This window comes from Pseudophryne corroboree, chromosome 12 (assembly GCF_028390025.1).
Source record: "Pseudophryne corroboree isolate aPseCor3 chromosome 12, aPseCor3.hap2, whole genome shotgun sequence".
Taxonomy (NCBI): domain Eukaryota; kingdom Metazoa; phylum Chordata; class Amphibia; order Anura; family Myobatrachidae; genus Pseudophryne; species Pseudophryne corroboree.
The window spans coordinates 73,155,884-73,177,259 of NC_086455.1; the positions used below are offsets into that span (position 1 = coordinate 73,155,884).

At 42.1% G+C, this 21,376-nt stretch overlaps 1 protein-coding gene across 1 annotated transcript in view; it reads right to left on the reverse strand.

Annotated features, from left to right (window-relative positions):
- LOC134979927 (cytosolic phospholipase A2 delta-like) overlaps positions 1–15,375 on the reverse strand; it is a 180,918-nt gene extending 165,543 nt beyond the window's left edge. Inside the window, exons 1-2 of the mRNA XM_063946540.1 lie at positions 15,322–15,375; positions 13,021–13,090 (exon numbers count right to left, since the gene is read on the reverse strand). Of these exons, the coding sequence (XP_063802610.1) occupies positions 13,021–13,090; positions 15,322–15,375 (124 nt within the window). The remainder of the gene's footprint in view (positions 1–13,020; positions 13,091–15,321) is intronic.
- Positions 15,376–21,376: the final 6,001 nt, after the last annotated feature.

Below are 21,376 nucleotides of genomic sequence, written 5' to 3' on the forward strand. Positions count from 1 at the left end.
ATATGTTTTCTGTGCCGTTTATGCCCCCAATAAGTACTCTAAACAATTTATCCGCCTACTCATTTCAAAACTTCTCCCATATTCATCTATGCCGTTAATTATAGGCGGGGATTTCATTATGATATCCTCGAAAATACTGGATACTAATTCTTCCACAAACTCGAGAAACCCCTCCCCCCCCCAAGCTTGGTATTCCATATATAATGCAACAATTGAAGACTACTGATGTGTGGAGATTCTTTCACCCTACGGAGAAGGAATTTACATGTCTCTCTGCCGCTCATTATACATTGTCACATATAGACTTCCTCCTATTGTCTGATTCTTTAATCCCCAGTTCGGTGCAGACTAGTATAGTATATCTATGGCCATCTCTGATCATTCTTTGGTTTGGGTGGAATTTTCTACTTCTCTGGATGTGGGTGCTTTTAGGAGGTGGTGATTTCCTACTGATTTTGCCTCCTCTGTTTCCTTTAGGGAACAATTGCTAGTGTTTTGGGAGGACTTTCAAAAGGAAAATGCTGACATGGCTCTAACTGACCCTCAACTTTTTTGGCAGGCCGCAAAATCTGTTCTTCGAGGTTGTATAATAGAATTTGTATCTCGCCGCAAAAAGCAGTTTGCTACCACTTTTAAATTAGCCTAACAGACATTGACTGAGACTTATACTACTTTTACGATGAAACCCACATTATCCTCCAGACGTCTCTACCTTGCAGCTAAAACCCACTTTGAGGCCACTTTAAAAACCTTAGGAGATAGACATGCCTTCCATAAAAATCATAGGTTTCACCGTTTTGGAAATAAAACAGGACGACTGTTATCAAATTTATTAAAGGGAGTTTCTCCAGACTCGCTTATACAGGCGCTTAAACGCCCTGATGCTTCCCTTGCTACAGAATCTAGAGATATAGCGGCTGTGCTTTCCGGTTTTTACTCGGATATATATGCAATTGATTTGGATTCTAAATCTTCTTTTTGGCAGTCTCTGCAGTTACCGGTTCTTGATTCTTCTCTGGCTAATGGCATCTGTGCTCCAATTACTGTTCCAGAAGTTGAGAAAGCAATAAGGTCTCTGAAGCCAGTTAAGACTCTAGGTCCCGATGGTTTTTCAGGGGAATTTTATAAAATCCTACATTCTCGCATAGTGACAACCCTGACGGACGTGTTCAACGTTATTTTGTGTTCCCATAAAATCCCACGATACTTTAATGACGCCATGATTCGTCTTCTCCCTAAACCGGGGAAAGACCTTTATCTCCCGGGCAGCTATAGGCCCATCTCACTACTTAATGTAGATTACAAATGATTTACAAAAATTTTAGCAGACAGATTAAAACCCCTTTTACCCTCTTTAATTCATATAGACCAGACTGGATTTATCACTGGGCGGCACTCCTCTAACAATATTCGAAAAGTCCTGGCTTTGGCGCACTGGGTGGGGCTCAGTGGGGACCAGAACCCACACTTTATATTGTCTATAGATGCTGAGAAAGCTTTTGATTTAGTCAGTTGGGATCATCTGTTTACTACGTTATCACACTTTGGGTTTCCGCTGGGCCTCTCCAGTGTGCTGCAGACCCTGTATGCCTCCTCGAGCTCACGTATACTCTGCAATGGCTATCTCTCTGAACCAGTGCAATTGCATAGAGGTACCCGACAGGCAGTGGCGGATCTTGCCACGGGCAAGCAGGACTTTTGCCAGGGGCGCCGTCTTCCGGAGGGCGCCGGCGCCATCCGGAGGGCGCCGCACCATGGCAAGATCCGCCACTGTGCAGAGTGCCCCCGCGCTGTGCCTCCCCCCCGCTGTGAGAAGGGAACCAGACGCTACGCGTCTAGTTTCCCTTCATGGTGCTGGTCCCCCCCGCTGTGAAGGGAATCAGACGCTAAGCGTCTAGTTTCCCTTCATGGAGAGGACCTTTGCTGTGCGGTGCGCGATGACGTCATCGCGCACTGCATAGCATTGTAGCACAGACGCTAGGGGTCATAATTGACCTCTAGTGCCTATGCTGTGCTATGGGGGAGACATCATGACTGACGTCTCTCCCATAGATCCGAGGAGAAGAGCGGCGTCGGGGGGAGGTCTGCAGGTCTGGAATCAGGAGCGGGGTATAGTAAGTATACTTTGTTTGTTTGTTTTTTCATTTCCTTTCAGCGGCGCTACAAATGGGGGCGTGACTGACCACGCCCCCGCATTAAGCCACGCCCCTAGCTTTTGCCCGGGGCGCCACAAGGGCAAGAACCGGCCCTGCCGACAGGGCTGCCCCCTATCCCCCTTACTGTTTGCCCTAGCTATAGAGCCTCTGGCTGTAGCTTTGAGAGAACTCTCGCAGTTTTCTGGAATTTCTATTGGTCATCAAGAATTGAAATTAAGCCCTTTTGCTGACGACATGTTATTGTTTATTACAGACCCCCACAAATCGATACCAGCCATAATGTCCTTGCTATTCAAATTCAGCTCCTTTGCTGGATATAGAATTAACATGTCTAAATCCGAACTTTTACCACTTAACCCCTCCGCATTACACATGGCCTCTCCTGTCCTGTCGCAATTTACATTTAACACTTCCACACTTAAATACTTGGGCATCCTTATCCCTATAGAGCTTTCAAATCTTTATTCAGATAATTTTTCTCCTATCCTGACTAAGGTGTTGCAATCTTTATTTTCTTGGTCTACGCTCCCTATCTTCTTACTAGGTAGAGTAGCCGTACTAAAAAGCATCATATTCCCTAAGATTTCTTATGCTCTTCAATTATTACCTCTTCAACTTAACAAGGCTGATCTTCTTGCTTATAACAGACTATTCACAAAATTTTTACGGAGTGGAAAACGATCCCGCATAGCCCTATCCAAACTCAAGCTTAAGAAACCCAATGGGGGTCTAGCGGTACCGGATTTAGCAGCGTTCTCCAGGGCAGTTTCTTTTAGATACCTTTCAGATTGGCTATTAGAGTCTTCCACCTATGTTAACTATGATATTGAACAAGCCCTTGTGGCACCATATGATCTGCGTGCACTGATACATACCCCCAAAAATCTGTTACCCTTAAGTGTCAAGAACAATATATTATTTTGGGATACTTACCAAGCTTGGGGGACCATAAATTTTGCCTTAGATAGACATCCTGGGCAATCTAGATTTATTCCATTTTTGGGCAACCCTTGTTTTACACTGCCTTTGGAAAACATCAGGTTTCAAAATTGGAAACAGAAAGGTATAGCGGTGGTGAGAGATGTTTTTGATCCAGGAGGTGTTCTGTACTCTTTTCAGGACCTAGTGGAGAAGTTTGGACTTCATTGCTCAGACTTTTTTATGTATCTCCAACTTCGCCACTATGTCCAGTCCTTACTGCCTGTGTGGAGGTCCGAGGATGGGCCTGATCCCCTGGTAGCTTTGCTCACTAGGACGAACAAACAAGGTTTTAAGACCCAATGGATTTACTGGGACCTACTACCTACGGGTAATAAGTTAAATAAGATGTGGTTACTTTGGTCACAGAGGTGGAGTGCTGATTTTTCCCGGGACGTAGCTTGGGCAGATACCTTTAAAGTTGTACCAAATGTATTTAAAGTGTTACACTCTTCCCAACTGCAGGAAACTCATTACAAGTTTTTTGCACAGAGCCTATATATCGCCGGGAAGGCGGAAACATATGGTTCCTGCGGAATCAGGCAGGTGCCCCAAGTGTAAGGCACCAGATGCCTCCTTTATGCATAATTTCTGGCATTGCCCCAAGATAATTAAGTTTTGGCACAAGGTACAATGGTACATAAGCCACACTTTTGGTATTAACATCCCCCTGACTCCGGATTCCTTTCTGGGCATGGTTGTTTCGACCTGGAACTTACCTCGCTCTCACTCAAATTTTATTCCCCTATTATGGGTGATTCTTACAGTTGGGAAGAAACTGATTTTAACTCAATGGATCTGTGCGTCACCCCCCCCCCCCCCCCCCCCATGGTTGGAAGTTTTGAAATCCTCTTTGATAACACTATTATAATTTGAAAGGCAATCCACCTTGCCAGATTTAGGTACCAAAGTAACCCACTTTTATAAGAAATGGAGCTCCCTGGTGGAATCCTTAGCTCCCTTGCAGAGCACTCATATATTACAACTGTTTGATGGCCTTTCGTTGACATCTTACAAAACTGTGTCTGATGACTGATCATTTTGTCTATTTGTTCTGTTACTGCCCCAATATATGTTTAAAAAAAAAAAAATTATTTACTCTCTTTTTGACTACTGGTAGGGGAGTCCTGATCTCCTCCCCCCCTTCCCTTTTTTCGGCTGTGTGTCTTGTGGTATGAATGTGTGGTTCAATGTTCTTTCGAATCTGTTTATTTTATTGGTCATGTGTATTGCCATTCTTTATATCTCTGGGGAGTTGTTTGAAGAATACATTTTTGAGATGACGGTTTATGATCCTCTCCATCTTATCACATTCTGATTTATACAGTTCTAATGCTACATGGCTTTTTGATACCGATTGTCTGTTTGTATTCATTATTGAAAAATTCTCAATAAAAACCATTTAAGAAAAAAAAAAAAAAGAACCACTGTACTGGATAAAAGATAGCTACAATCTGATTAGTTGCTATGGGCAACTTCTTAGTAGGTTTAATACAACATTAGGGTGATGGGGTTAATACAATTATATGATTGGAGAAGCAGATAGAAGAGGCGCAGGATGTGTAGTTCCAGCAATTTAGCATTAGCTGTTGCCAATAACAATCAATTATGAATTGTAATAATCATAATAATATTATGAATATTGTTCTTTCTCAAATCAGACTCAAGGAATTGAAGTTGAATAAGATGTCTACACAGACTACATAAGATGTCTACTGTACACTGTATACACTGCAATGCAATAGAGTGCAGACAATAATCACAATTAAAAGCACTTTGGTACATGCAGTATATGTCTTTTCAATGGCATTCCAAGGAAGAACAAAAATTCTGCAACACTAGTGAGATGACTCAACCTAGAGGGACTATATATTCACAATGGGAGTCAGAACCATGCATCATAATAGCAGAATTACACATGAAATCGTGTACCTGAACACCAATTTAATTATAATGTAGGATATACCAGTTAGACTCCAAACCATATATATCACTCTAGATCTACATGATTATGCATGTTACAACAATAATAATAGAAATATTATATTACTTACCTGTTTGTGCTGCATACACCTGTGCTCCAAATAACAATGATGAATTAAACAACTTGCCGTCCCCGCAGGATTACTAAAGAATTTATTTTAAGGACATTTAACAATTTATTCTAGGAGGAATTCCATTTTCTTCTGTTGCCGCAATACAAAGAAACTACTGTATATTTATAGTCTGAAAGTACCGATCAGCGACAAAGAGGAATTTTAATATAATCTAATATTTTTTTCATGCTTTAGCTTACATTTTTCACATTTTGCATTTTATTTGACAATCATTTTTTTATGTGATTGTGTGTTCGTGAAATATTGGCACAAGGGGGTAATGAGAGATTATAGTTATACTATTAATGCATACTTAGTCATTTTCTTTTTGTCCTGGGAAGTTACCATGCACAAAGAAGGGAAATAATCTCACATCCTCTCCAAGGCGTCTGTGACACATATAATAAGAGCAGAGTACTGTATATTGTAAGACGTGCTTGCTTGGCACTGTATTCAGAATGTACTGTATATGTATTACCCCTTTTACTTTCTTAATATACATCATCAGTTAAAACTATTCTTCACATTCAGGAGGGAATTCAATTAGGTGACAGTTTGGTACCGTAAGGCGAATTCACGGCAGATTTGCATTGCGCATTACACTCGCATTCCTTTTTCAGAGTACATTTGCCTGTTTTGGTCCGCACCCCCCTAAACAGGTGAAAAAGTAGGAAAAACCTTTATTTAAAGATAAAAATGTTGGGACTTGCTTCACAACCCCTCGGACACCCCCCTAATGACTACTTAGGCATTTGGAAAAAAAATTAAATTAGCTTAATTGGGCCAATAATTACATGTCATTTTTTGGGGAGAAAATAAAAATAAATGGCCTCAAAGTACCCTAAAATCAACTTTTTTTTGTCTATGCACCCCAAATTTAATAAAAAGTATTTATTTCAATTAAAAATACTTGTTTTTTTAATAATATTTCTCCGGCTGGGTCCACAGGTTATCCACAGGATAACAATGGGATATGATGGAGCGACAGCGGATTGGCACCAAACGATCACAAGCTTTCAGTCCTCCCAGGATGCAACGGGCTCGTCCATATATCCCCGCCCACTGGCTCAGGCAAATCAGTTGTTTGTTTGGTGCGGCAGGAAGTCGGACCATGGTCACAGGGGTGGTCTTCAGTTTGCCGGCTGTCGGGATCCCGGCGCACAGTACACTTTTTCTCCCTCTTGGGGGTCCGCGACCATGCCCGCAGCGAGCCCGCAAGGGGCTCATTTGCGCTCACCCAGCTGTCGGTATGGGATTCCGGCGCCGGTATGCTGGTCGCCGGGAGCCCGGCCGCCGGCATACCCTACTACACCCAGTCACAGGGCTACTGTGTTTGGCAGCCCTAAGCTTTTTTTATTTTATTTTTATAGTCCTACCACATTGTTTCTGAGTGATCTTTCCTAACAGCGTCTTACACGCATATTGGAAAGAGTCGCTCCAACAACTCTCCGCCAGGTCACAACAACGCTTACCCACGGTACAAGTACTGTCTCGATGGGCATCTGTGTTGGATGTTACTAGCAGGTACAGCAGACGTTACCAGGCTGTGGCCGGAGCACGGGGAGAAGGTAAGGCATCGGTTCCGCTTAGAAGGGGAATTCAGACAGCCGCACTGTTTTGGGAGGAGACTACCAAGCAGTAGCTGGCGCACCGCTACCACGTGTGCTCCAACGCTAGGCCTTAGGGATCATAAGCACCAGGATTAGTATGAGGCTGTGATCCCTAGGGTTGATGTCAGCGGTGGGGAGTCAGACGCTCTCCTGGTCTCCCCTCCCCCCAATAAAATTTGAAAAATGTGGTGTCAAATTACCTCCAAATCACCTTTTTTCATTAAATTCCTTGGTAATTAAATTCATAAGGTTTTTACATTATTTTACTTTTTTTTTTTTAATGCATAAACCAGACATCTTTTTAAAAGGTACATCACTTTCTGTATGCCCATTAATAGCCTTTTATATGGCCCTACTCACAAATGTGTCACTTTTTTTGTGGGTCTAGGAAGGTGTCCCCACTTTTTCACTCTATTTTCCCAGTTCGTTTTTTGGTCACATTTTGCAAGAGTAGTGCAAATTGTCATTTCTGATTGAATTGTGCAAATGTGAAAAGGGATTGGTTTTGGGGGTAGAAAGCGCACTAGGCTAACCTTATGGAAGTAAAATGTATATATAAGCCAGTATATAGAAAGATTACAATGCAAAAAAATTCTTAATAATACTCACTTACTATGGGAGAAATACATTTCTAAACTAGCAAATTATAGAGCCGACGGTGCTCCCTGAAGTTGTGAAAATGGATCACATACAGAGGCAGAACTCTGGGAGGCAACAGAGTCATCTGCCACCGGGCTCCTGCTCTGAAGGGGGCACATCTCCTCCCATTCTGTGACACCATTGAATTAAGTTAATTGGTAGCTGCCGCTATCTCTTCAGTGTCCGACTTCCTCACTGGTCCCTGCACCTTACAAATCCCACCCTCTTCATTATACTGAATATACACATTTTACAAGTGTCATACCCAGGATTAGAAACCACAGCCTATTACGCTGGAAGCAGACACCTTACTGATGAAGCTGTGTGCTCCTGTATAGGAAATATGAGAATTTTAAGTATATGAAGTTACTTCTCTGACAATTACAAGTAACTTCATATAGTTAGAATTCTCATACTTCCCGTACAGGAGCAAATAACTCCATCAGTAAAGTGTCTGCTGCCAGTGTAACAGGTCATGGCTTCTAATCCTGGGTATGACTGCTAAGAATTGTGTGATTTAAAATAAAAGACAATTAAATGTATAAATACAGTATATACATTTTTTTCAGAACACACACACACACACACACACACACACACACACACACACACACACACACACACACACACACACACACACACACACACACACACACACACATTTATTTATCTTAATATAGGAAAGAGGGGGGGCACCAATGTTTATCTTGCCTCCGGGCAACTGGGACGAACTTACGCCACTGATCACATATCATGAGGAGAAGAAAGACAACTCTTTTTTTATGGGGCACTCTTATTAATAATTTAAAACTTAACTTTTAATATAGAAACGAAGACTTACACTGACATACTCACATGTAACACATAACATAAAAAGCAATTTCTGGTGTAAATCGCTATGCCTCTAGAGATATCTCTATATCGGAATAATAACCTTCTGACTAGGTTGAAGTCAATATATCAAGGTTGTTACAATAATTTCTCTCTGTAAACATACAGTTACATTACTGAAAGTGGTAACTTTTAAAGAAACACATCCACAGCCTGCCAGAAGTAACATAATTGCCAACTATGCACTTCTTACATACCTCTCGCATGTGACAGGATTCAATAGTGCAGGATGGCAATTATTAGTCCCAAACTTAGATTAATGGCTGAACTATTTACTGTGATAATATATATATATATATATATATATATATGTGTGTATTTCTAGATTTGTTTCAACTTAATTATTTAAATTATTTTACTTATATTTCAGTTAATAAAATGCACACTTCAGTGGCAAACGCAGGATTTCTAGAGAGGGGTTTACAAATGCAGTCCACAATTTCCCACTCCGGAACATTGGAGCAAGTGCAGGGAGCGGTAGAAGAACCTAGTAACGACTCTGAACATTGGTCTTTATATACACTGTGGTGGTCATTCCGAGTTGTTCGCTCATTGACGATTTTCGCTATGCTGCGATTTGTTGCTAAATGTGCATGTGCAAGGCACGCAGGGCGCATGCGCTTAGTTATTTAACTAAAAACTTAGTAGATTTGCTGGTGTTCGTGCAGCGCTTTTCAGTCGCTCTGCTGATCGGTGAGTGATTGACAGGAAAGGGGCGTTTCTGGATGGTAACTGAGTGTTTTCCGGGAGTGTGCTAAAAAAACGCAGACGTGTCAGGGAAAAACGCAGGAGTGTCTGGAGAAACGGGGGAGTGGCTGGCCGAACGCAGGGCGTGTTTGTGACGTCAACCAGGAACTAAACGGACCGAGCTGATCACAATCTAGGAGTAGGTCTGGAGCTACTCAGAAACTGCAAGGAATTATTTATTAGCAGTTCTGCTAATCTTTTGTTTGCTATTCTGCTAAGCTTAGATACACTCCCAGAGGGTGGTGGCCTAGCGTTTGCAATGCTGCTAAAAGCAGCTAGCGAGCGAACAACTCGGAATGAGGGCCAGTATACTGTATGGAATACAGTATTTATATTTAACCCTATAGATGGTTTATAGTGTAGGCTGTATCAAACATACTTAAATAATATAAATAAGTGGTCAGAAGAAGGTTAAACATACCATAATAAATAAATGCACAAACATAATAGAACCAGTACTGCACTTTCTAAGAACACATTCTCCCACCTTATGGTAATGATCCTGTCTCTTCTTCCTGGTAGTTACTCTCTGGGTCAGTGCACTGATTGAGGACTCAGATCCACACACACACACAGCAAACTTGGTAGAAGAAGCTGCTGCCACTGGGCATTTGGGCATGTGCAGCGGCTCTGCTGTCCCAAAAACTGCATGATGTGGCAGCAGTTCTTGTAATAATATTATTTACCATTACCATTGTTGTCATCATTTGAGCCACTTGCCAAGAGGAAGGAGGTTTCCGTGCAACCAGAACCCCCCCCCCCCCCCCCCCCCCCCGCTTTTGCCTATGCACTTGGATGCAATGACTTTGCATGCAGCACTGCACTGGTTTTGAATATCCCAGTTGATATACATTAAACTAAATATGTTCTCTCCATGTTCCAGTCTATTGGTGAAAAACCAGCTCTTTCCAGCTTATTGGACAGCGTAAAGTTCTGGGACTATCACTTGTGAACCGCTATGAACTTTTGGACTTTTAAGAAACTCTCCATTATGGATGTAAAAGAGGGGTATATGTATATACATATGAAAAGAACCCTTCCATTCCTTTTATCAGATTTGAGATATATATATATATATATATATATATATATCCACGTTGATCCTGCACTCTCATCTCATTAGTTCCAACGTTGCGGGTGCTCCTAATGAACCCGGTCAGGTCCACTCAAACAACAAAAATTCCACTAGGTGGAGGTGCACTCTCGCTGAAATGAATGAAGTCCGTTCATAAAAAAGACTTTTATTGGGAAGGTCAAAAAGCCTTATCTGTCGACGTTTCGGTCCGTATAACGAACCTTTCTCAAGACTAATTGCTCTTTAGGTTAACATCGTTCATCTTAATCATGTGTCTATAAAATAAACAAAATACAGACAGGTTCACATACACAGGGAACTAAGCCTCCCAGGCCAAATCACATCTGATCAAAAGTGTATAGTATGTTTGTCTCTATGGATCCACCTTAATCCCAATTCAATTAAGTATCACCAAGCTGCTTTAAATCAATACACCACCGTCACCTGTGTCACAGGTGACGGTGGTGTATTGATTTAAAGCAGCTTGGTGATACTTAATTGAATTGGGATTAAGGTGGATCCATAGAGACAAACATACTATACACTTTTGATCAGATGTGATTTGGCCTGGGAGGCTTAGTTCCCTGTGTATGTGAACCTGTCTGTATTTTGTTTATTTTATAGACACATGATTAAGATGAACGATGTTAACCTAAAGAGCAATTAGTCTTGAGAAAGGTTCGTTATACGGACCGAAACGTCGACAGATAAGGCTTTTTGACCTTCCCAATAAAAGTCTTTTTTATGAACGGACTTCATTCATTTCAGCGAGAGTGCACCTCCACCTAGTGGAATTTTTGTTATATATATATATATATATATATATATATATTTTTTTTTTTTCTTTGTATTTTTATTTTGGTCTCTGTACTCCCGATTTGACATGCTTTTTACTGTATATTTTAATCACTTGAGCTCACTTCGTTTCTATATTTTTTATTGTTTCCATTTTAGATAATTAGGCTGCTAATAATATCGTAAGAGAGCCGCAGTATATCGGTTTTCCATTAAACTATGCGCTCCACCAGCTCCGTTGTAGGATGCGCATCGTCATTGATATGACGATGCGTTCCATAGTGCGTTCCACCGGCCGGCGGAAGTGTCCTCCGCGATACCGGAAGTGACGTGCGGTGGACCACGCCAGGAGGCAGATATGCGTTCCAGCGTGCGTTCCACCGCACTGCAAAGCGCTATATGAAGCTATTAAGCTTCGTTTTCTAATACTTTCTGTGCTAATTACTTGGTTGTGCTTTATTTTATACTATATATATTTATCACTGTTTGAAATAGAATTTTAATGGGTATATTCATGTAATTAAAAATTACCCAACAGGAAGTGATGTCACCAACTACCTAGCCATGTGCTGGGACCACATTATCTCTGCAGGTATAAATGGAGCTTTGTTGCTCACTGACCTTATCCCCATGATGAAGTCTAATTACTGATGAAACGTGTTGGGACTGATGCACCTGAACTTCTTTTATGGACAGAAAAGCCTTTTTAATATTTATTACCTGTACGTTTGAATTTTTACCATTTATTTGGACACTCATGGAAAATCAGATGTATCCTATTCCTGATATGGATAGATAAGCTTGTTATACTTTTTTATCCTGTACGCCTGCATTTCCTCCATTTGTGTGTTATATGTGTTGTATTAAATTTAGTGACAACTTTTAAAAGATCCCTGGCTGTGGATTTTAAATTGTGGGATTTGCTTATACCCACGGAGTTTTCTATACAACTGGTTTATTTGATCTGTGGATTGAAAATTGCGTGAAAACTGTATGCGCTATGTTGTCTTGTTTTTATTTCTTTCATGTACCTATATTGGTCCTATGACCGAAGGAAAAGTCTTGTATATAGCAGATAATGAGTGTCCTGTTCCTACTCACACTTGGTATACACCTTATATAATTTCATTAGACACTAGCAGGCGCCCTTTTCTCCACTTACTTAAATCTTTTTTATGTGTTTTCCAAGCTCATAATTTATTGTTTAAGGTTGCAGCCACTCTAACCCTAGAGGAAGTGCCATTTGTTGTTTTTATTCTTTATTACGTGCACCGGTAGTGCATTGTGATATCTGAGCACCCCCGCTTCTATTTGTTCGATATATATATATATATATATATATACACACACACACACACACACACACACTCGAATAAACACATTATATATATATATATATACACACACACACGAATACGAATAAACACATTTTATATATATATATATACACACATATTATATATATATATATATATATATATATATATATACACATATTATGTTTTATATATATATATATATATATATATATATATATATACAGTGAGCATGACGGTGGGGCCGGGCTGTCAGTGGGGAGGGAAGGACAATGCAGCGCATTTCAGTGCTGCGGATCGGGGAAATGTGCGCTCTAACAAGGTGTACGCTGTGGGCAATGCCCCTTCTGCACACACCTAGTTACGGCGCTGATAGAGATATCTCTAGAGGCATAGCGATTTACACCAGAAATTGCTTTTCATATTATGTGTTACATGTGAATATGTCAGTGTAAGTCTTCATTTCTATATTAAAAGTTACGTTTTAAATTATTAATAAAAGTGCCCCATAAAAAAGAGTTGTATTTCTTCTCCTCGTGATATGTGAATTGTGTGAATTTCAGGTGTGCGCATGAAGTGTGCGAGTTTATAGGAGAAATGTGCAAATTTAACACCTTTTGCAAAATGGCACCAAATTGATTTCCCCCTTAGAGTCTCAGCACAGAACAGAATCTTACACTAGACACACTTCTGCTGTATGAATATTAAATCATTTACCAATGTCTGTCCCATGGATATTCCAAGCTTTTATGATCCGCACTGTAAGTTCATAACTTGATGCTTCTTCCTGTAAGTCAAAGAGCAAAAATAAGATTTCTTTATTATAAGCTAATAGGTTGCTGCTGGTAGCTATATGCAGGGGGTGGTCTCCAGGTTGCCGACTGTCGGGATCCCGACAGCCGGCATACCGACAGTTTTTCTCCCTCGTGGGGGCTCATTTGCACTCGCCACACTGTCAGTATGCCGGCGGTCGGGCTTCCGGTGCCGGTATGCTGGTCGCCGGGAGCCCGGCCGCCGGCATACCATACTATACCCATATGCAGGAACTGATGTTTTTATTTTTATATATATGTCTTGTTGTCCCCAGACTCCCCACTACCAGGACATGTTGGAGGGTGACTCCAGCTCACTGTGGTACTATGGATTCATTTTTAAGGGAGGGCAGAGGTTGTTGGGGGCAGACAGTATTCAAAACTCACTTCTTCCGGAAATCTTATTATTTTTGTTGACTTGTAAAGTGCACGTGTGCTTTGTATGCTGCACAGTGGGGCAAACAGGGACATGTGGAAGGCAAAATAAATGCAGGCATTATAACAAAGGGTAGGGGGAGGCATTATGGGGTGTGGATTATTGCATCGACAGTTTCTAGGTCAACAATGTTTGAGTCGACCACTATAAGTAGAAAGGCACTAGGTCGGCAGGGTTGGAAAGTTGACAGGGGTTCTAGGTCGATAGTTCAAAAGGTCGACATGAGTTTTTCATGTTCATGTGTCCCCTCGCATGGCTCGCTTCGCTGTTGACCTAGTGACTGTCGACCAATAGAGGTCGACCTAAACATTGTCGACCTAGACAGTGTCGATCTTCAGACTGGATCCCAGCATTATGATCCCCTCAATGTACAGTGCTGTGAAATATTGTATCATTTTATAAGAGAAGAAGAAAAAGAATAAGAAGAAAAAGAAGTAAAAAGAAAAATGAAAAGAAGAAGGAAAAGAAGGAAAAAAAGAAAAAGAAGAAGATAATGATGAATAATAATGCGGGAAAGGATGAGACAAGAGCAGTGAGTGTGGCTCAGACTGGGGATCAGGACAGCTGTGAGTGTGTACCATTGTGGGTGGAATAGGTGGCCTAGGATGTTCTAATAAAGAGGTGAGTTTTCAGAGAGCATTTTAAAGATATGATAGTTGGAGTCTGCTGGGGCATGGCAGAGAATTCCATAAGTATGTAGCAGCGGGGATGAATCCTTCTAGGCAGGAGTCAGAGGTGGTTATCAGATACTGGGGGTAATTCCAAGTTGATCGCAGCAGGATTTTTGTTAGCAATTGGGCAAAACCATGTGTGCTGCAGGGGAGGCAGATATAACATAAACATGTGCATAGAGAGTTAGATTTGGGTGGGGTGTGTTCAATCTGCAATCTAATTTGCAGTGTAAAAATAAAGCAGCCAGTATTTAACCTGCACAGAAATAAAATAACCCACCCAAATCTAACTTTTTCTGCACATGTTATATCTGCCTCCCCTGCAGTGCACATGGTTTTGCCCAATTGCTATCCAAAATCCTGCTGCGATCAACTTGGAATTACCCCCACTGGTCAGATGTAGGACTACAAGGGCATTAGGAGGAATATTTTAAGATAGATTTTGAGATGTGCAGTATAATGGAGGGCTGTTTTGATGGCTTTTAGGTGAGGGGAGAAGTAGTTTGAATTGCATTCTGGAGGAACCAGTGCTGTTTTCTATGAAATTCAGGGATGTGCGGTGAGGTAACTGGCTCAGGAGGCACTAAATGGCTCAGGAGCCACTGGCTAGTACCAGAGCCAGATTTACACACAATATATGAGCTATAGGGTACATCTGGGAATTATACACAGGTGCAGCAGTATGTACAGCTGAAAATTTAGTGAGTATTGATCAGAGATGTGTGGATAAAGTAGGCAGGGGTGTACTGCTTCATCTGTCATAGACTTTTTACTCCAGAGTTTTGACTATAACAATTATCAGAATAATATAAAGAAGATATTCCTAATAAATTCTTTGTATTTTTAATGTACTTTATATAGTAAAAACTCTGGCGTATACGTTTGTATGACAGGAAAGGCTCTGCCTCACCTCACCGCTTGTCACTACTATGAATCTCACTTTGCCACCCCCCATGTAAGGCACCTTCAATATATTTTGTGAGTAGTACTCAGGCTTTTCCCTTTCCTCCCCAGATCCCCACAAACTCCCTTCCCATACTAACATCCCTTGTCTTCCCATCATTATTGCCCTCCCACACCAGTGCTCCTGACCACGCACCAGGATGCAGATCTTTGCTTTTGCGCTGTTCTTTATATGGTTGTGACTGCTCATTTTAGTCAGTTTATCCTGTTCTCATGTTTCTGCTTTGTCCTATCTCAATGTTTACTTCTCTGATATTCTGAAGTCTTTTACCGACTCCTCTGCGCCCTTTTGCTGTTTCTGTACTGCATTCACCACCAAAATTTAATAAAAGTTATATTTAACATAAAAAAGATACCAAAAAATAAAGGTTCGTAGAGATGAGCGGATTCGGTTTTACTCGGTTCTCAAAACCGAATCTTATTGGCTATCCAAAACACGTGACATCCGTGAGCCAATAAGATGTCGTTTTGAGAACCGAGTAAAACCGAGTAAAATCGAATCCGCTCATCTCTAGGTTCCAGCAATGTGTAGTGTTGAGTACAACAGGAAATGAGCACTGACTGCAGTCACTGCAAAGTAGTGCAGCAGATGTGGGGTTGTGAGAATGGAAGCAGTGGCGCACCCAGGGGGGGTTTCTGAGCACCCAGAAACCCCCCTCCACTAAAAAAAAATAATTTTTTTTTTTTTTTCTGCATGAGTATTATTAATGGCTGTCTAGCGTCCTCTGCAGCCTGCTGTCTTCCTGGTGGCACGTGTAAGTGCAATAAAAGTTTATATAGTACATATATATCCATGTGCATACATATATACACATGTATATACATACATACATACATATAAACACACACACACACGATATATATATACATGTGTATATATATGTGTACTGTATGTGTGTGTACATATATATATATATGTATGCATGTTTAATATGCTATGTATATGTGTATATGTATGTGTGTGTATGTGTATATATATATATGTATATATATATATATGTGTGTGTAGATATATGTATATATATATATATATATATACACACACACACACACACACACACTAGTTTTACGGACCCAACATATACTCGGTCACCTCAGTCCCCACCCCCGTGATTGGCTTTGCCCAGTTCTGGAACCCCCCCATGCAAATCCTGTGTTTGCCACTGGGAAGGTCACTATTGCCGCATCATTTAGAATGGATTGAAGCAATGATAGATGGCTGGAAGGAATTCCAGATGGGAAGAGGTAGCAATAGTTGTAAGAATAGCGAGAGATGAAGAGTTTTGGTTGGTTCTCCGGTAAGAAAAGGGTGCAATTTACCAATTGATTTTGAAGGTGGAAGTGACATAAATAGACGAGAGAGAGAAGAATAAAGCAGGAGGTCTAGCCAAGTCTGATCCCAAGCCAGCAGGTTTGAAGGACTGAGGAAAAGGAGCAAGGGAAAAGGAAGGAAAAAGGGGAGGAAAAAGGGAAGGACAAATGTATTTTTTAACTAATTAGCTATTCCTTTATGTACAGCACTTTAGAATAGTTGGTACTTTACAAATGTAATTGCAATGTCCAGGGCAGTGCTGCTTTAGCACAGGGAATACAGGCCCTGATTAAAGCTATAAGAGTGGTTTTGCATATTCCTGACAAGGTGTCAGTGGACTAAGAGGAATCCTTTTTTAATGTAAAAAAATAAATCCTCTGCTACTTTTCCTGCTTCCAAGGAATTAAATTCCCTTTTTGAAGCAACTTGGGTTAATCCTGACAGGAAATTTCAGATTCCAAAACGGTTGATTACATCCTTCCCGTTTCCTCAGGATGACAGGAAAAAATGGGAAAACCCACCGATAGTGGACGCATCAGTTTCCAAGCTGTCACGTAAGATTGTTTTACCAGTTCCTGGGGCAGCTTAATTGAAGGATGCTGCAGATCGCAAAATTGAGAGCACTCTCAAATCTCTGTACACAGCGGCGGGGGTGGCCCAAAGACCTACTATACAGTAGCTTGTGCAAGGATCTGGGTTGGATTCCTTGTCCAGGAGGGGGATTATTTTACTCCTACAGCATATACAGGATTCTGCTAACTTTATGGTGGAGGCCACAAAGGAGATTGGATTGCTCAACGTGCGCACTACTGCCATGGCAGTGTCAGCACATAGGGGCTTGTGGCTATGCCAGTGAACTGCGGATGCGGATTCCAGGAAAGGCGTGGAAAGCCTACCTTTCACAGGTGAAGCCCTTTTTGGAGATGAACTGGATATGTGGATATCCAAGGCTACGGCGGGTAAGTCTACATATCTTCCTTCCGCAGCTCCCCTGGCTAGGAAATCTTATTCTGCACCAACGTTGCAGTCCTTTAGGACAGCAAAGTTTAAAGGTAAGGCCAAAGGCTCTTCTACTGCCTTCAAGGGCAATAGAGGTAAGCCCAGAAAACCTGCAAATACAGTCTCACAGGATCAGAGCTCCGATTCTGCTTCCGTAAAGCCTTCAGCATGATGGTGGACCGCACTGCCTGGTCAACAGGCAGGTGGGAGCACGGTTACGATATTTCAGTCACATACTGTATGGACCACCTCATGCCTGGATCCATCGGTAAAATATATTATCATTCAGGGCTACAGACTGGAGTTTAAAGAACTCCCACCTCACAGATTCTTCAAAGTCGGCTTACCAGCTTCACCTGAAGCAAGTATGACCTTACAAGCAGCAATTCAAAAACTGGTACAGACTCAGGTGTCACGAACTGGTTTCTCACCTCTGCGGGTTCTGGGATTCATCCGTTGCCAGTGCGGTTGCTCGCGGTGCTGTGCGCCCGTGTGGGGACGCGGCGTGATCAGTGGCACAGGTAATGCAGAGTCTGGGAACTGGGAGTGCGGGGACCAAATGGCCTAAGGCACTGTGGTGTGTCTGCTGTATAGGAGGTGGCCATGTTGGAGACCAAATAGGTAATACAGAGCACTTGTGAAAACACCTGTGGGCAGGTGTAAGCCAATCCCGTGCTTGTGCTGCCTTTAAGTAGGCTGGGATCATGTTACTCTGCGCCAGTGCTTTGTTGTATCAACGCTGTGCTCTAGCTCTGAGCTCTCTCCGTGCATTCCTGTGTGATTCCCGTGGTCCAGATATCGCCTCCGTTCCCAGAGGTCCGTCTGCAGCCTTCACTGCTGAAAGATCCACCGGCTCTCTGCTGTGCTGTCAGTTAATTGCACACCTACTGGAAACAGTTGAATTCCCAGAGTCTTGCATGAGGTTACCTTGTCTGTCTACCATACAAAGTTTGGAGGATTCCATTTCCCTCAGCTGTTCGTTTGTTCAACTCTGCATTTAACCCATTCATCACCTTGTCATCTACTACAGTTTCACAGTGATCTCAGGAAACCGCAAGTAACCCAATTCAGTACTTTATATTTGCTATGTTGTTATAACAAGGATAATTCTTCACAGTCTCTCAGTTAACTCTCAAAACTCCATTGCAAATCCTTACAGTTATTTCTTCATGTCTGCATTATCCAGTTAATCACATTCTGCAGTTCAGCATCAAAGCTTGTTTATATTTGGACAATTCAACATTTATTCATCAGCTTGTTTTATATACAGTACCATGAACATTTCTTTTATTTGTCTTTGAGATTTATCCTGCATATTATTTCTGCCATTCCTGCAATACTTCAGTATGATATGATGATTAACAACTTGTCATTTAACTCTTTACTGGAATTGTTAATTTCAATAAATATATGGAATGGAACTTTCTTCGTCCTCCCTGCTTTCTTCATACCCCAGCACCTACACCTGTGGTTGGTCCCGGGTTAACGGATTCACAAAAACACCCGGACCTGACAGTAAGCACTGGCCACATGGATCCGTCAAGTGACCAATTCGCAGGAGGCGGTGCTACGTCAGATATCCTTTCCCGTCTGGAAAACCAGGAGTCTATACAGACACAAATAGTGCAGTTTATGCAAACTATGGCAGACCGTTTAGAGACTCTTCATACGGCTATTAAAATGTCTCAAGTCCAGATTCCAACTCCGGTTGTCCCAGTTACCACTACAGTTTCTCCTGTGACGTTGCCTACGTCCCGCTTGCAGTTACCCTCTCCGAGTAAGTTTGACGGAACTCCAAAACTTTGCAGAGGATTCCTGAATCAATGCGAGATCCAGTTCGAACTGTTGTCCGCCAGTTTCCCATCAGCTCGTGCTAAGGTTGCATATATTATTGCCCTCCTCTCCGGTCAGGCTCTGGAGTGGGCATCGCCATTATGGGAAAGAGGTGATCCTATCCTCTCTAATTACAAGGAGTTCGTATCATCCTTCCGGAGAATCTTTGACAAACCAGGCAGAACCACCTCAGCATCTTTGGAGATTCTCCGTCTACGTCAAGGTTTACGTCCTGTCAGTCAATATATTATTCAGTTTCGCACGTTGTCTTCAGAGTTAAATTGGAATGAGGAGGCCCTGATCGCCGCGTTTTGGAATGGACTTTCAGAGAAAATCAAGGATGATTTAACCATCCGGGATGTGCCTACTAAACTGGATGAATTGATTTCTCTCTGTAACAAACTTGACCTACGCTACAGAGAGCGATGTTTAGAGAAATCCAGGACAGAGCGATCCAGTCCACGTTATCATCCTAGGCCTCGACAAGATTCTTCATCACAGTCGCCGGTAACAACAGAAGAACCTATGCAGATTGGGTGCTCTCGCCTCACAGAGGAAGAACGACTTCGTCGTCGACAGGGTAACCTCTGCATGTACTGTGGGTCCTCCGAACATTTAGTTAAATTCTGCAAACTCCGACCGGGAAACTCTCGCCTCCTAGCTTATTCAAGAGAGGTTAAGCTAGGAGTTACTTTAGAATCACGTTCTGGGAAAGAGCCAACCTTGTCCATTAAATTAGAAGTTCCAAGTTCTACAGTGAAAGTTTCAGCTCTCCTAGATTCCGGGGCAGCCGAGAACTTTATCTCCTCAGCCTTTGTCATACGGTCTAAAGTTCAAACCATGCCTCTGGAAGCAGCAGTTGCTGTTACAGCAGTGGATGGAAGTCGAATTCCAGATGGTATAATTACTCATCGAACCGTATGTCTCAAGATGAAAGTTGGTGTGCTCCATTCCGAATACCTCTCCTTCTACGTGATTCCCAAAGCCTCTCAAGATGTGATACTTGGTTTACCTTGGCTGCAGAAACATAATCCTCAACTTAATTGGCAAACCATGGAAGTCCTTTCGTGGGGTAAATCTTGTACCAAGGACTGTGTAGCTTCAATTGTACCTCTCCGGTCAATTAGCCTTCTCGATCTACCTCCGGTGTATCAATCCTTTGCGGATGTTTCCAGTAAACAAGCAGCAGACTCTCTACCTCCTCATCGCGAATGGGACTGCCCAGTCGTCCTGGTTCCGGGCAAAACCCCTCCTAGGGGACAAATTTATCCGCTATCCATCCCAGAGACGCAAGCTATCCGAGATTGGTCCACTCCTACAACTCTCAAGGGGATTCAGCGATTTCTTGGCTTTGCTAATTTCTATAGGAGATTCATTAAGAATTATTCTACGTTAGCTGCTCCCATCACAGCCCTAACTCGTAAGGGAGCAAATCCTACGAACTGGTCTTCTGAAGCAATCAAAGCCTTCTCTGATTTAAAGCAAGCCTTTGTGTCAGCCCCCATTCTTCGACAGCCTGATTTGAATCGTCCCTTTCTACTAGAGGTGGATGCATCTACAGAAGCAGTAGGAGCTGTGTTGTCACAAGTCTTTGAAGATAAAAAAGTCCATCCCTGCGGATATTTCTCCCGAAAGTTCCTCCCGGCCGAGCATAATTATGCAATCGGCGAGCAAGAATTACTTGCCATCAAGTTGGCATTCGAGGAGTGGAGATACCTTCTAGAAGGAGCACAACATCGCATTACAGTATATACTGATCATAAGAATCTTCTATATCTGAGGTCAGCTCAGTGTTTAAATCCACGACAAGCTCGATGGGCGCTTTTCTTCACACCATTTAATTTCAAGCTCACCTATCGTCCAGGATCTCAGAACAAAAAGGCAGATGCCCTTTCTCAGTCCTTTGCTTCTTCTGAATCAAATGATGCTACCACGAATCAAGCCATTGTGAATTCTACGTCCTTTTTAATGACTCGAACCTCTCCAGTTCCTCCGCCTGGTAAGACCTTTGTCGCCACACATCTTCGAAAACGGCTGCTTACCTGGG